The 13,104-nt window shown below is 36.8% G+C and overlaps 1 protein-coding gene across 1 annotated transcript in view; it reads left to right on the plus strand.

Annotated features, from left to right (window-relative positions):
- The window catches only part of GABRA2 (gamma-aminobutyric acid (GABA) A receptor, alpha 2), a 60,360-nt gene that overhangs the window by 20,750 nt on the left and 26,506 nt on the right, over window positions 1-13,104 (plus strand). Inside the window, exon 3 of the mRNA XM_009697734.1 lies at window positions 6,766-6,833. Coding sequence (XP_009696036.1) covers window positions 6,766-6,833 — 68 coding nt within the window. The remainder of the gene's footprint in view (window positions 1-6,765; window positions 6,834-13,104) is intronic.

The raw sequence follows: 13,104 nt of genomic DNA on the forward strand, positions 1-13,104 counted from the left end.
TGGTATTTATTTCAAGAGTACAGTATTGCTTTACAGGGTTGCCCAACTTCCTGAGTTCTGTATAGGCCTTTGGAGGGTCTCTGATAGTCTTTACATGGAGCTGTCTATTTAGTATGTGTTATTTAGTATAAGTCTGTTAATAGATATAAACTCTTCAGAGGGAAATCAGTTGGGATCTATTAGCCTACTGGCTTTCAGTTCCTGTATCTTTCTCCAGAATACTTTCTCCAAAATATATTCTTGTTTCAGTCAACGCCATGAGAAATCGAGTAGAGCATCTGATTCAGGTCTCATTTACACCAAAGTGAATTAAGAGAGTGACTGTTAGCAGTAACACTTACAGATATTACTAGGTCTTGCTGGTAATCTTACTGTATGTGTCCTTTGTTAAAGATGGGGATTTGAAAGAGAAGTTTACTTATGGCTCATATTAACAAATTGTCTTGCTGATAGTTCGAGGATAGAGTGAGGCTATTGGAAGTGAACTGCTGATGTCAAGGATGGAAGTGAATTTGTTTCTTCTCACAGTTGGCTTCAATTTACAAGTTGGAAGTGTATTTATGTAGGCACATGTGACTTTGAAACTGTTGTAATTTAACAGTGGATAATGAATGAAGATGCTGAGTAGTTGGATAGATAAAGCTGTCACATAAAGCACCAAAACCAAATATAAAGAAGAACTGGCAGAACAGTATTTTGAAATATCTGCATTCCTATGGATTTTGCTGCTCTTACAGCTCCATGTTTCATGACCTCCTCTGACCCCTATTCCTTGCCAGCCAGAGAGAGTCTTGAGCTGTCAACAGACACACTAAGGAGCTTGTCAGATAAGGGCAGCATGTTGAGCTGGAACAGTGTTTGATGGATTAAGACCCTGACTGTTTCACCTGTGCAATTCCTGACTTGTATTATGAATGACAATTTCAAAGCCTTTGGGCAACATTGCCAAGCATGCCCTTGGAGACCATATTACAATGTCAGAACAATGTCAATTCCAGTTAAATAATTTTTTATAGAAAAATAATTAAAGTAACATCAAGCTTTTGACAACATTTCCACAAAAACTCAGAAATCCCCGGTTAAGCCTCCCATGGCACTGCAACTTGACCTCCTTTTTTATTTTTTGTTGACATAATTAAAGCGCAGTATTTTATTTTCACTTTTTTTTTTTTTTGCATGCTGTAGCAGCCCTTCAGTTACAGCCTTGCACTGTTCTCCTGGGTACTATTTACTCTACATTTAAAATAATGTTTGTAAGAAATTGTTTCGTGCTATGCACTAGAACTGCATGTGTATATTTCAAAAGCTGTGTCCCACCAAGAATACTTTTGATGGTTTTGCATTACCTCAAACAAGCTGGCTTTTATTTTAGCTGCCCAAACCCTAGATTTATGGTTTTATTGACTGAAATTTAAAATCAAATAAAAAAGTCCAAAACAATCTACTAACCTGTTTTCTTGTGAAGATAGCCTTGATACTTTAATGGATAATATAGCTAGCTTCGTGCAAATGAACATCTGGAACCTTGCTGATGGTCCACTCTGAAGACATCGCAATGATCACACTCCTTTCTTCTCTTCTTTTAAACATTCCTAGAATGAGCCATGCATATTTTGTCCTTACTCTCTGCAAAGAAAGGATTGTAGATTAGTTTGGTGAGAGAAGGAATGAGCAAAACATAAACCATTCTCAAATTTGACAAATATTCAGAAAATTTATTTTAAGAAAGATAATCCTGCCTCAGACTTCTCCAAGAAATGGAGAACTGTCAGGTGTGCCCAACCCTGCATGACTAGCTACCCAACATTGCAGACACTGGAACCCTGTGTACCCCTTCAGAGATGCAGGCAGCTAAGAAGGGATGCTTGAAAGAAAGCAGAAAAGTTTTGGAAACTGCCTGGCAGGCATCAGTCCAAAGGAACTCATTCAAAATTGAATTGCCTCTGCGGAAATTTCCAATTTTGACAAATTGGTAAATGCTGATGAGGAACCTTTTTATCCGAATTTTCTGACCATCTCCATTACTCAACCTATGATTGATTTAGACTTCAGTCACTGCAAATTCTCTGCCAAGCAGCCTACTTCAGCTGAGCCAGCTCTTCTACTGAGAAACAAGTCAGCAGGATTTCAGACCGTCAGAAAGGGTATCCCAGCAAGAGGAGAGCTGGCCGAATGGAATGGACAAAGGCACTGATACCAACTCTAACTGAGCTCTGAACTCCTATTCTAATTTTCGACGAGTCAATGATGTTGACATTTGCCAGTGTGGATACTTAATGTTGGACAGCTGAAGCCAGATTTGGTAAACACCTGCACTTCACATTACTTACACTTTGTTTAATCCTTCTGCCTCAGCTTCCCAAGTATGGAAAAATGAATACAGAGTAATAAAATTATCTTCAGAGAGAGGTTACTATAATTAATTTTTGTAAAATCCTAAATGCAATTAATGCATACAGTAAACCTTCCAGCTAACGATAGGTATGGGTCTATAAATCTTCTGCAATTTGGTATATTTATTGCTTTTTCTTACTTTTTGATTTTTTTTCAGTATTGATGTCATAACAGTTCAAGTAAGGAAAGGGAATCAGAAGAACCATGTGAAACATGATCTTAATAGTTATTGCTTTTACTAATTCCATAGGATGTGTTTTTCTTCCTCTCTTTATTCTTAAGTTTCCTGACTCTTTTTTTTGTCAGTTTACCTTTGGCATCCATCTTCTGAGAAGCTAGCCTAAGCTAAGTCAGATAAAGCTTCTCTTTTAACATTTATGACCAGGGCAAGTTAGAAACAATGCTATAATAACATTTGCTGATTTTCAGAGCACCTCATGTGATGATGGCATCTACATGTCAGATTCTTTGCCTGAGATATTTTTCCCCTGAAAGAAACATCAGAAATAGAAACTATATCCTTTCCCTTTCCTGTTCCTGTTTCCTTGTTTAACCTTCGAAGGAAGTGATTCAGAATAACTTAAGACCTCACAAGCATAAATGACTCAGCCACCCCTCCTCCCAACAGAGGGTTCCTCTTTAAAAGAAGACTGTTTTTCAAAAGCACTAGACCTCCATTGATTTAAGCACTTTTGAAAATCAGGCCTTTTAGTTATGTATTTACATGTCAATTGAAGAAAAAGATTTTATAATTCTAGTGGAAAAAAAACTTGTCCTTAATTTTTCTCGAAAAAATAGACTTTAGATTTGTACACGAACAAAAGTTGCATTGAACATTTTTTAGCTGAGTACATTCCTTTGGCTTTTTCACAAGCACTGATGGTCCAGAACTGTTTGAATCTCCAGTGGGCTAAGTGTGATGACTTGTGCTGTTCTAAGACTGTAACTGTGGTGCCTGCTGGATGAATTCTGATTAGAGAGTCCATCTGAAACTGTGCTTTGTGCCTCTGAGTTGTTTTCAGTAAGTTATTAGCAGGACAAAATGGTATGTTTTAATACAAACTTTATTTGATGAGCATGTATTCTTTCAATGCAATAACTGCAATATTTGTTGTGAAAAAGGAGGATTTTTTTTTTTTCTTTTTGTAGACACTGATTCTGAAACCCTGAGTTCAAATTTGTAATTCAGAGGAATCTTTATTGTAACATGATGCAAAGTAACAAAGAAGAAACAGACACAAAGCTCATGCTGCTAACAGTAACAGATGATAACGGGAATAAGTTTTATTCAAGATTTATTACATTTCAGCTTCTTTTTTCTTTAAGGACTAGTTTCCTTGTATGTAGGGTATGAATAGAAACTTACAAAATGTGCAGAATTTTGAGAGAAAATAGGAGGCAGAAATAAAAATCTGCCAGTTCCTTTTTTGTGTACTTTCCTCTTTCTTTTTTTCCCTTTCTTTGTTCTGTTATCCTTCCTTTTCGCTCAGTCTTCTCATCTCTTGTAACTTTTCAGCTTCCCTTGTCCCTTTCATACCCTCAATTCAAGATGTTCTACCTACTCCCTTCACTCTCTGCCACAGCATGGCTCTTGCCAGAGGAGAAGCAGGCTGGTGGAGTGCCTGCCATCAGGATGAACCCTCACTTCGGGGGAGAGCAACTGGTTGTGTTGGAGCTCACTGCTGTCACCGTTGCCTGGAGCTATGCTGGCTTAAGGCAGTTTTGGCAAAAAAAGAAATAAAGGTGCATGATTAATTTGCATCCATTCCCATTCCTGAGGCTATCAGGTATGAATTTGCCCCAGGACTTTTTATATACGTTGAAGTGCTTATTTTAATTTTGACAACCTGAAATGAAGCTCTTGCAGCTGAGGTTCTCTGTATAGCAAGCCTCTTTTCATCCATCCCCACTCCACTCCCCAAGTCTTGATCTTTCAATCCAAGGATTTGAAGTGATTTGAAGTGAGTAATGCACACCAACAAGGGGAATCTACAGACTGTTGTAATAGCATTCAGTGATAATGTTATGGTCAATTTGTTCTCAGCTCTGTCTTCTTGGCTAATTTCTGATGGGAGGATGGATCCAGAAGCATGTAGAAATAATGTGATAGAATATGGGAGCTTTTTTTAATTAAAACTTAAAATGCAAGGCAAGCCTGAATTTTCCTTGTCCTGTAGTTTACCATAAGCAAATTGTATAGTCATTGTCATGTGTCAAATAATACGTCAGATACAAACAACTGATACCAATAGGGTGAGGTTACAGGAGGACCATGCTTCCAACCATTTGGGGGGATCTGTGTGCACAGGTTAAGATTTGCCAAGTGACTTTGTTGCCTACAGTAGGGTTGCTTCAGATTATACGAGTTTAATTGAAATTAGCCTTGGTTCTCTGCTGTCGGGTTACTTGATTATCAGCCATATTTTTGTAACATTGGTGTTTTTCATGGAATTGTAATTAAGATTTTATGTTGTCATTGTAGTACAGGCCAAATTCCACAGTACTGGCCAAATTTCACAGTTAGTCCCTGCAGCACCGTTTTACCCCCTGAAGAGTCTCTCTCTTGTCACTTTTCCATTTCATCTCAGCCTGTGCCAGGCAACCTTTTGGAGAGAATAATCTTTTTCTGGAGAGTCTCCCACAGGCAACATGCAGTCACTAGTCTGCTGAGCTGTACCTGTGGTTTCTGTGTGATATTTCAGCCAGATCCATACTTTATCCTTGTGGAATACTAAGAACAGTGCAGACTCAGCACCTCTTGTTGTCCACTGACTTAAAATTAGTTTGTAAGATGTTTGGAGAAGAAATCAACTCGGCTTGTGTACAGATACTTCATATGGGATTACAGAAGTCTCTATCACACAAATAAACATCTCTCAGGATGTGCAGAGGAAGTGTGCTTTTGAACTTTCAGAGTGACAAATAGTAACAGTCAGCCTTTATTTATTTGCTTAAAAATCAGAGACAATCCTGGAAAGAAGATTCTTTTGGGTAGGCAAGGCTTTATAAAGTCCTGTATTCTAATAAGCGTATGTCTAGTGTTTGGCTGGAGAAGGAAATTCAAGTTTCCTTAAAGATGAGAGTGCAGGAATGTGGCTCCCCCATGCTGCAGAAGTTTTCTGAAAGCACTGAATCACCCCATCTCTGCTTTGGGTGCAGCTACATCCCTTTGAAAATACACTGCTCCCATGCAGCCCCTCCTGCAACAGTCCTGGCTTTGCCTGGTGGCTGGTAGAGCATCTGCTGTCATGGGTGAGCACTGCTGATTTCTCCCAAGAGAGGGCAGTGATTATGCTGTTGGCCTCAGTACAACTAAAAGTAAAATCTGTCTATGCTATGTATTTGTCAAAAGGCAGTTTTTAGGAATACAGAAATTATTAACTATCCATATTAAATGATAATTAATTAATGGAAATCATAATATAACAGCAGGATCACTCATATAACAGGCAGCTGTATTGTTTTTAGGAATGGGAAATTCTGGGGTGAGTCAAACTGCAGCTAGTTGTATTCAAATACTTCGTTTCCAACCAGCAACTGGCTTTAAGGCAGAGAATTCCTTGTGTTGACTGTCTTGAATGCAGATAGTAGTTGGCAACTGCTATAAGAAATTTCCTGCAAGCGTGTGCTATCCCTCTTAGTGAATATTGTTCCATTTTGAGCCTAATTGAAAACTGAAGATAGAAAACTCAGCAATTATTTTTCCCTGCAGTACAATATTTAATATTCTGATTTCATGGCTGTCTGACTACAATGATTAGGAAGAACATTTTCTTATAGTATTTACAGTACCACAACAATGTATCAGGAGCATCGTGTATCAAGGGAAGGAACTATTATGTTAAAATACGTGCCACTTAAAAACATACCCAATTAAAAAGTAGGACGCTGTTGAGTGTTACATTTGGTGTAGTCAATAACTGCTTTGATAGCTTTTTCTTGTCTTTGGCTTTGAAAAAGCTATTCAGGGTGATGAAAACAGCCTTGAACTAGAAACGCTTTAATAGGAATGATCTGCAACAACAGAGGTAACACCTCTGCAACAAAGGCATTTTATGTTTAGAACTGTACTACCATGTCAAGTCCAAGACAGTGTGGTTATTTTTGCTAGTGGAGAAATGGGAAATACGTGTATAGTTGCTGATGGTTGTATAGTCCTTTAACTGAAACAAACCACTCAGTGGGACAAACTCTCATCCGATAGCTTCTGTGTTAAGTGGGGTAGAGACCCCCAGTATTTCCAACAGGATACTGGTTAGGAAAAGTAAATAAGGACAGAAACTTGTTCAAAATGTCCCGTAATTTTGCATAGAGGGTTTGAAGAAGTACTATAAAATTAAAATGTTTGCTTGTTTTTTCTTTTTATATCAGATAGTATTACTGAAGTCTTCACTAACATCTATGTGACCAGTTTTGGACCTGTTTCGGATACTGATATGGTGAGTTTCTGAATCTTTTGTATATATGATAAATAGTGTAAAATATATGCTATTAACTTCCTTTAAACTTGTATTCTGCATTTACTTGTTGTGGACAAATTGGGAATAATTTCACGGAAGTCAGGAAGTGCCAAATCCCAGTAGTTCTGAAGATGGAGATTGGTTTATAGACCTTACATGATAAGTACACTTGTACTAGCTGTTTAGTTTGGACCAGTGAATCTTCTGATTGTCCCCACTGACTATATTTTGGTTCATATTCTGGAGCAGTCTTGAGATAGGTGAACTGGATTCCTCTTGGATGAAACTAGAGTGAAAGGTGCAGTGTAGGAGAACACTTAATGTTGGCAACAGTCTGGGGGACCTGACTGGAGTCAGTCTGAACTAAAATTCTTGAAAGTTGTAGCTTGGAAGTTGGTCATCGGTATGATTGTATTGTTCTACAGATTTGTCCTTTGTAATTTGCACTATTTAGTAACCATTTAAAGGAAGTCAGTGACATTAAAAAGAAGGAAACCGTCAGAATATTGCTCTGGATTACAATTTTTAATGAGAACAGCAATGGAAAAAACTCTGAGGCAAGGGGTCCTTTGTATGCTCACTGCAAATCACACACAGATTAGAGAGAATGTGTCACACCAGGGAGAAGGATCTTCATGGATATAACATCTCTAAAAGGAAAGAAGGGAAGGACAATCTGAAAGTTACTTTAGCTGTCCTTGCCATTCCTGCAAGAAATTATTTCCTTCATGACAATATTTTTTGAAGTGTTTTGAACATTCATGATTATATATGAGACATATAAAATATATCTATGTGTATCTATATGTATTAAAAATGAATATTTTTAAAAATAGGAAATACTTAGTTTTTCTATGAAAACTTTTAGGTTATGCATCATACAAACCAGGAAATATCTTGGTGTTACAAGCTAGGTTGCCATGAAACTAAATATTTCATGATACAGTGTACATTTTAAAAGTTATTTGCTCACTGACTAACAGGTGGTCATAGCTTTGGAGAATATATTCTGTTTCTTTGTGTTTGTTTTTTGTGTGTGATAGTTTCAGTTTTCAAGCTTTGTTTTGATTGTGATGAATACATTACTGACACTTCATATGAAATGTCATTTCATAGGAAAAATAGACATTTATTTTCTTTTTGTCACTGTATATGCTACTGACTCTTGAGATGTTTTTTCCTAATGATGCTAAGTTTCTGAAATTATTCTTACTTTACCACTAATTATAAAAACCAAACATCCACAGCTATATACAAAGGTGATATGAACATCTTGACGTTGTTAGTCTAGTATCTCATGATTTCACAGTGTTTACACTTATGGTATTCCTGTGAAGTGGGGAGATGATATTAACCCAATTTTAAAGATGTGGTACTGAGGCACAAGGAGACTTACCCAAGGCTGTGGAAGGCATCTGTGATTAAATGGGGATTTAATGGAAAGCTCCTCTGGGTGTCCATTTACACAGACAGATATGACGGCACAGTAAGGGGTCAGGTCGTTTGATGCTACAGCTGTAACAGCCCTGTGGAGAGGTGTTAATCAAAACAGAGTGCAGTGTATCAGAATGGCAGCTATTGCTGTAATGGGTAGGTCTATTTGCAGGTAGGTAAATAGGTAAGTAAGAGCAGTTTAATACTTAGTACTGCAAGTTTCAGGGTTAATTTAGCTTGTTCAGTTGATAATTATGAAATCATTTTGAAATGTATGAGCAGTCAATTAGAAAATTTCAACATGTAAGTTTGGAAATAATAGCTTCCAAACTATCACATTCTGTTGAACATGAAGAGGACATTAGAGTTTTTACTGTGAGTACTCTTTCATTTAGGTATTGCATTACTGAATTGATAATGTAAACTACTGTACAGAGAGTTTACCGATATTTTCTTCTGTAAATGTTTGAAGCTCTGGAATATTCTCATTTTATAAGCTTCCCCCACAAAAGGCTTCACTGGAAGAGTACATTTGGCTCTTGCCCATGTCCTCCTAAATCTCCAGAGGATTCCAAACTGAAGATCTGTTCCGGAAGGTTGGGTCCCAGCCCCTGGGGTCCTCTGCTTTCACAATGTGAGTGGTGAGGTCCTCAGTGACACCAAGTTTTTAGGCTGGACACTGCTGTTGTCCAAAACTCTCATAGTCACTGCTGCCAGTAGGATTCCTTCCTCTGGCATTTTTCATAGCAATGAAAGTCAGCAGATGTATGAATGCACCCCTTTGCATTATCTGTTTGGGTTTTCTTCCCCTTGGTTAGCATCCTGTGCTAACAGTGCTTAGGAGAAAAGCCTGTTGAAAATGGAAGAGGACTCACTGCCATGAGAGATGATTAATATGTGTTTGTAGTGTGGAAAAGGGAGGTGGCACACTGAAAATGATGGGTGATTGGAGCTGAGGACACAGTTGTCTCATAGCAGTGTTGATTCACAAAGTTGGTAAAATGTCATTTTAACCGTTGTTGAATTGATAGAAATTTGTGAGGTTTCTATTTTTCTCACTAAGTATAGTAATTCCCATTAATGGTAATACAGTATAATGTGCAATCTGTGACTCAGTATGATTGCTAGAATGTAGGTTTTTGTTCATATTCCCTGTATTTTTCCAGTATCACAATTTTGCCAAAAAATAATTAAGTCCAGGGGAATTTGATCTTTGACTGATTTTAGGCTAGCTGAAGTTGACATTGATAAATTTAGGAGGTAAAAGCTGAGGCTGAGATTTTTCTCCAAAGGTGTTTGATCCTTGCTGTGGATTAACATTTTGAGTAAGTTAAAAAGATCCTACTCTCTGTTCTATCCAAAATAGTCAGCTACCAAATCTGTTGAATCTTGGCCAGAACTCTGTTGCAAACTGTGCTTCAAACAAGCTGTTGTGACTAAAATATAGATACACCAATATTAGCTGTGTCATAAAAATGCTATTGTATGTCAACCACAATATTTAATGTCAAAGGAAATGCCAAAGTACAAGAAGAATTTTCAACTTCATTTTGCAAACTAATGAGAATCAAGGAAGGCAACCCAAAACATGGAATTAAACAGATTTTACTTTCACTATTCTGTCTTTTTGAGCTGTTATTTCTCTGAAATGTTTAAGTTCAGTATTATGATGCTATGCCTTGTAGGCTTCCAACCAGATCAGTGATACAAATTTATTTTGACATTAGCCTGAGAGAAGAAAAGCTGCATTGTTTAGAAAAACAAACAAACCAAAAATTGAACAGAACAGTTGAAAAACAAAGCATATCTGAATTTTCTAAAGAGTTATAAGGCTAAATTATGATTAAAGAGACTAATTAAAACATTTGTAATTAAATTATTTAATATTTGAAAATTCTGAGATTAAGGATAATTTTGGTTGGATTATAATTTGTAGGATAACAAAATGGAAATAATTCAATTTAAACATTAAAATGGATTACTTTTCTGTTTTTTCAAAATTAATTATTTGAAGTCTGGTAGATTGATGTATCTTTATAAATATATATGCTGCTAACTGATTTTAGCATTGCAAGCAAGGTACTTTTACAGCTTTTTCTCAGACTTACTTTCTTCCGAGGCTCTCCTGACACTTTGGCTTCTGAAATTTCCCAGATAGCCATAAGTGCTGATGTCCATGATAGAAAAAAAATATAAATAATAAATGAGAAACATGTTTACTCCTCAAGCAATAGTTATTGTATGTAAGACAGGGCACACAGACACTGAGAGCCTTTATATGAGGTCTGTTGTGAAGAAAGCTTTGCCAAGATTTTGACAAATCTTGCCTCAGAGCTGTCTTTGTAATGATCACTGGGAACAAACTTTTCTGCTTTCCCACAAAACGCAGTTAGTAAGTGGCAGGACCTCAATCAGTTTTGCATGAATATTAAAACTAACAAGCTTTCTGAAAGTTTTGTGTTTCAGCTTTCAACGTTCTTTTTTCATTGTCTTTGGGGAGTTTTGTTTACTGTAGTTAAATCTTTGTTTTTCCCTATCTGTTTTTACACAGCAATTTTTCCTAGTTCCTTGATGATAGACCTCTATTTTTTCACTCTAGAGTCAAGAAACTTGAACATTTCTCTGTAAAGATGGTCATACCCAGCTAGTTCATCGCTACACACACTTTGATCTTGTCAGTTTTCAATTAAACTTTAAATAAGCATTTCTGATTTTTCAAATATAACCAGAACAGAACTTTTCAATGAAGGCTGAAGGTCAAATCGAGAAATGACCAAAAGGATTGTTACAGCATCTTTCACTATAACTGATGATGGTTCTTTAGAGAGAGTTGCTGAACTGGGAACTGCATTTCTTCTTTTGTGTCCGTTTTTCGGATTTCCTCATTCCATTTTGTATTTCAGATTTTTTTTTTTTTCTATGAAACTTATTTTTTAGCTGTTTCAAAGTCTAATTATTAGCTATGGTTCCTTAACTGGAGAGAAGCTTTACAGGGCCTGTATGCTACGTAAGTCAGGACAGAATAAGGAAATGCACCAAGCTGATTTTTTTCACAAAGATTTAAAAAAGCACTACAAGTATTTTGCTGTAGCTTTTATTTTAACTCAGTAACAGAAGACTAAAGAGTAAAAGACAAACAGAAATTATAAATACAGTTGGCTTTCTTGAGTGTTGGGAGCATCTCTGTTGTCTTTTTATCATTGATATGTTTCTGAAAACTCAATAGATTGATTGTTCTATTCCCTTTTATTATAGACTCAGGTCATTGCCTTTATGAATTAAATCCATGGGCTGAAATTTTGAGGAAGATATCTCATGTGATCTCTTGCAGAATTTCTGTCCTTTTATTCTATTGGGAAGACTTGTTCCCCTGTGCAGCATCCTGCCAAATGGATCAATATGGGAGACTGATTTGTCAGAGGCTGTGTCCAAGCCCTTCACTGACGTTAGCTCTGTGTACCTCTTGTTTGGGTTCCTGTCTCTGGCACCAGGCATCCATTGTGTTTCAGGGTTGCTCCTTCTCCATGTCTGAATAAAAAAGGGTAATGAGAAGTGTTTGTATGTTCAGCAACAGCAGTGCGAATAATATCCTGTAGTTTCTTTTCTAAGTAATCCTTATTTGTATCTTTCACATTCGTCTCTTATCCCTACTCAATGCTTATTTTAGACTCAGAGTTCATTCTACATCAGGTCTATGGAAAGAAAGAGAGAGAAAGGTCCTTTTCATAACAGAGTATGAAGAGGAAGACATTCTCTTCCCTAGAAACTATCATTCAAACTGGTTAAACACATTTTTTCCAGATTTTTTTCAAATACTTCATGTTTAGATTAAATGCTTAGACAAAAATGACCGAAGTTGACAGATGAAGCAGAAATAAAAGGCTTGAAATAAGGTCTTCAAATAGGGGAAAATCATGCTGCAATTCCCTAGAAATATATTCCATATTCTTTATAGTATTAAAGGTCGTATATATCTGGCAGACATGTATTTAAAACTGAATAAATGTTCCTTTGAAATGCAGTGATGGGGTAGTGTTTAAGTTTTTAACAGGGCTGTTAAGGGTTTTGATAAAAAATAACCAACACTGCAGTTTCAAACTACAACCCTCCTTCATAAGGGAGTTTATTCAGTGTATTTTAAAGAATTCTATTCACTGGTGTATAAGATCCGTACCTCCCGAAGACCTGAAAGGAATTTCTGGCCGTCTGCTATTTCCTTCTGTGTTCTGTGTTTTGTACATATCAGAAGGTAAGTTTTGGAAAAGAATAAATGGACTCAGTTTATACATCTGTGCAGTGAGATTTGATGTTAGATACACAGCTAGTGAAGTACTTTTACAGAACCTGAGTAGTCAGTGTTTGTGATTGGAGCGCTGATGGGGGTTTTGGGGAGAGGAGAATTGCATCCTGAACTCTTTCAGTCCTGATATGGTCAGACAATTATTTTTTTTTTTTTAGATAAAAGATAAGTGGAGAGTGAAATGGAGATAGTAGAAACATTGTTTGTTCAATCTGGTAGACAAGACTAGGTAAAACCAAGCCATACAACGGTGTACTTCAAAAACTGTGGGGTTTTGCAGATTGTTGTAGTGTGTTAGCCCTTGTGTATGCCATTTGCACCACGCATAAATCTGTCCCACAGAGAATGGAATGACTGAGACAACAAACTAAGGATTTGATCCTCCCACTGTAAACATAATGTCAGTGTTCACTCAAAAGCTAGATCCAAATGCTTAGTGAGGCAGTTTGGTGAATTAATTTGCAGAAATTCCATCACAAACTTGCACTCATGAAACCCACAAATGTCAGATTATAG

The sequence above is a fragment of the Cariama cristata genome, unplaced genomic scaffold, assembly GCF_000690535.1.
Source record: "Cariama cristata isolate BGI_N322 unplaced genomic scaffold, ASM69053v1 scaffold4963, whole genome shotgun sequence".
NCBI lineage: Eukaryota > Metazoa > Chordata > Aves > Cariamiformes > Cariamidae > Cariama > Cariama cristata.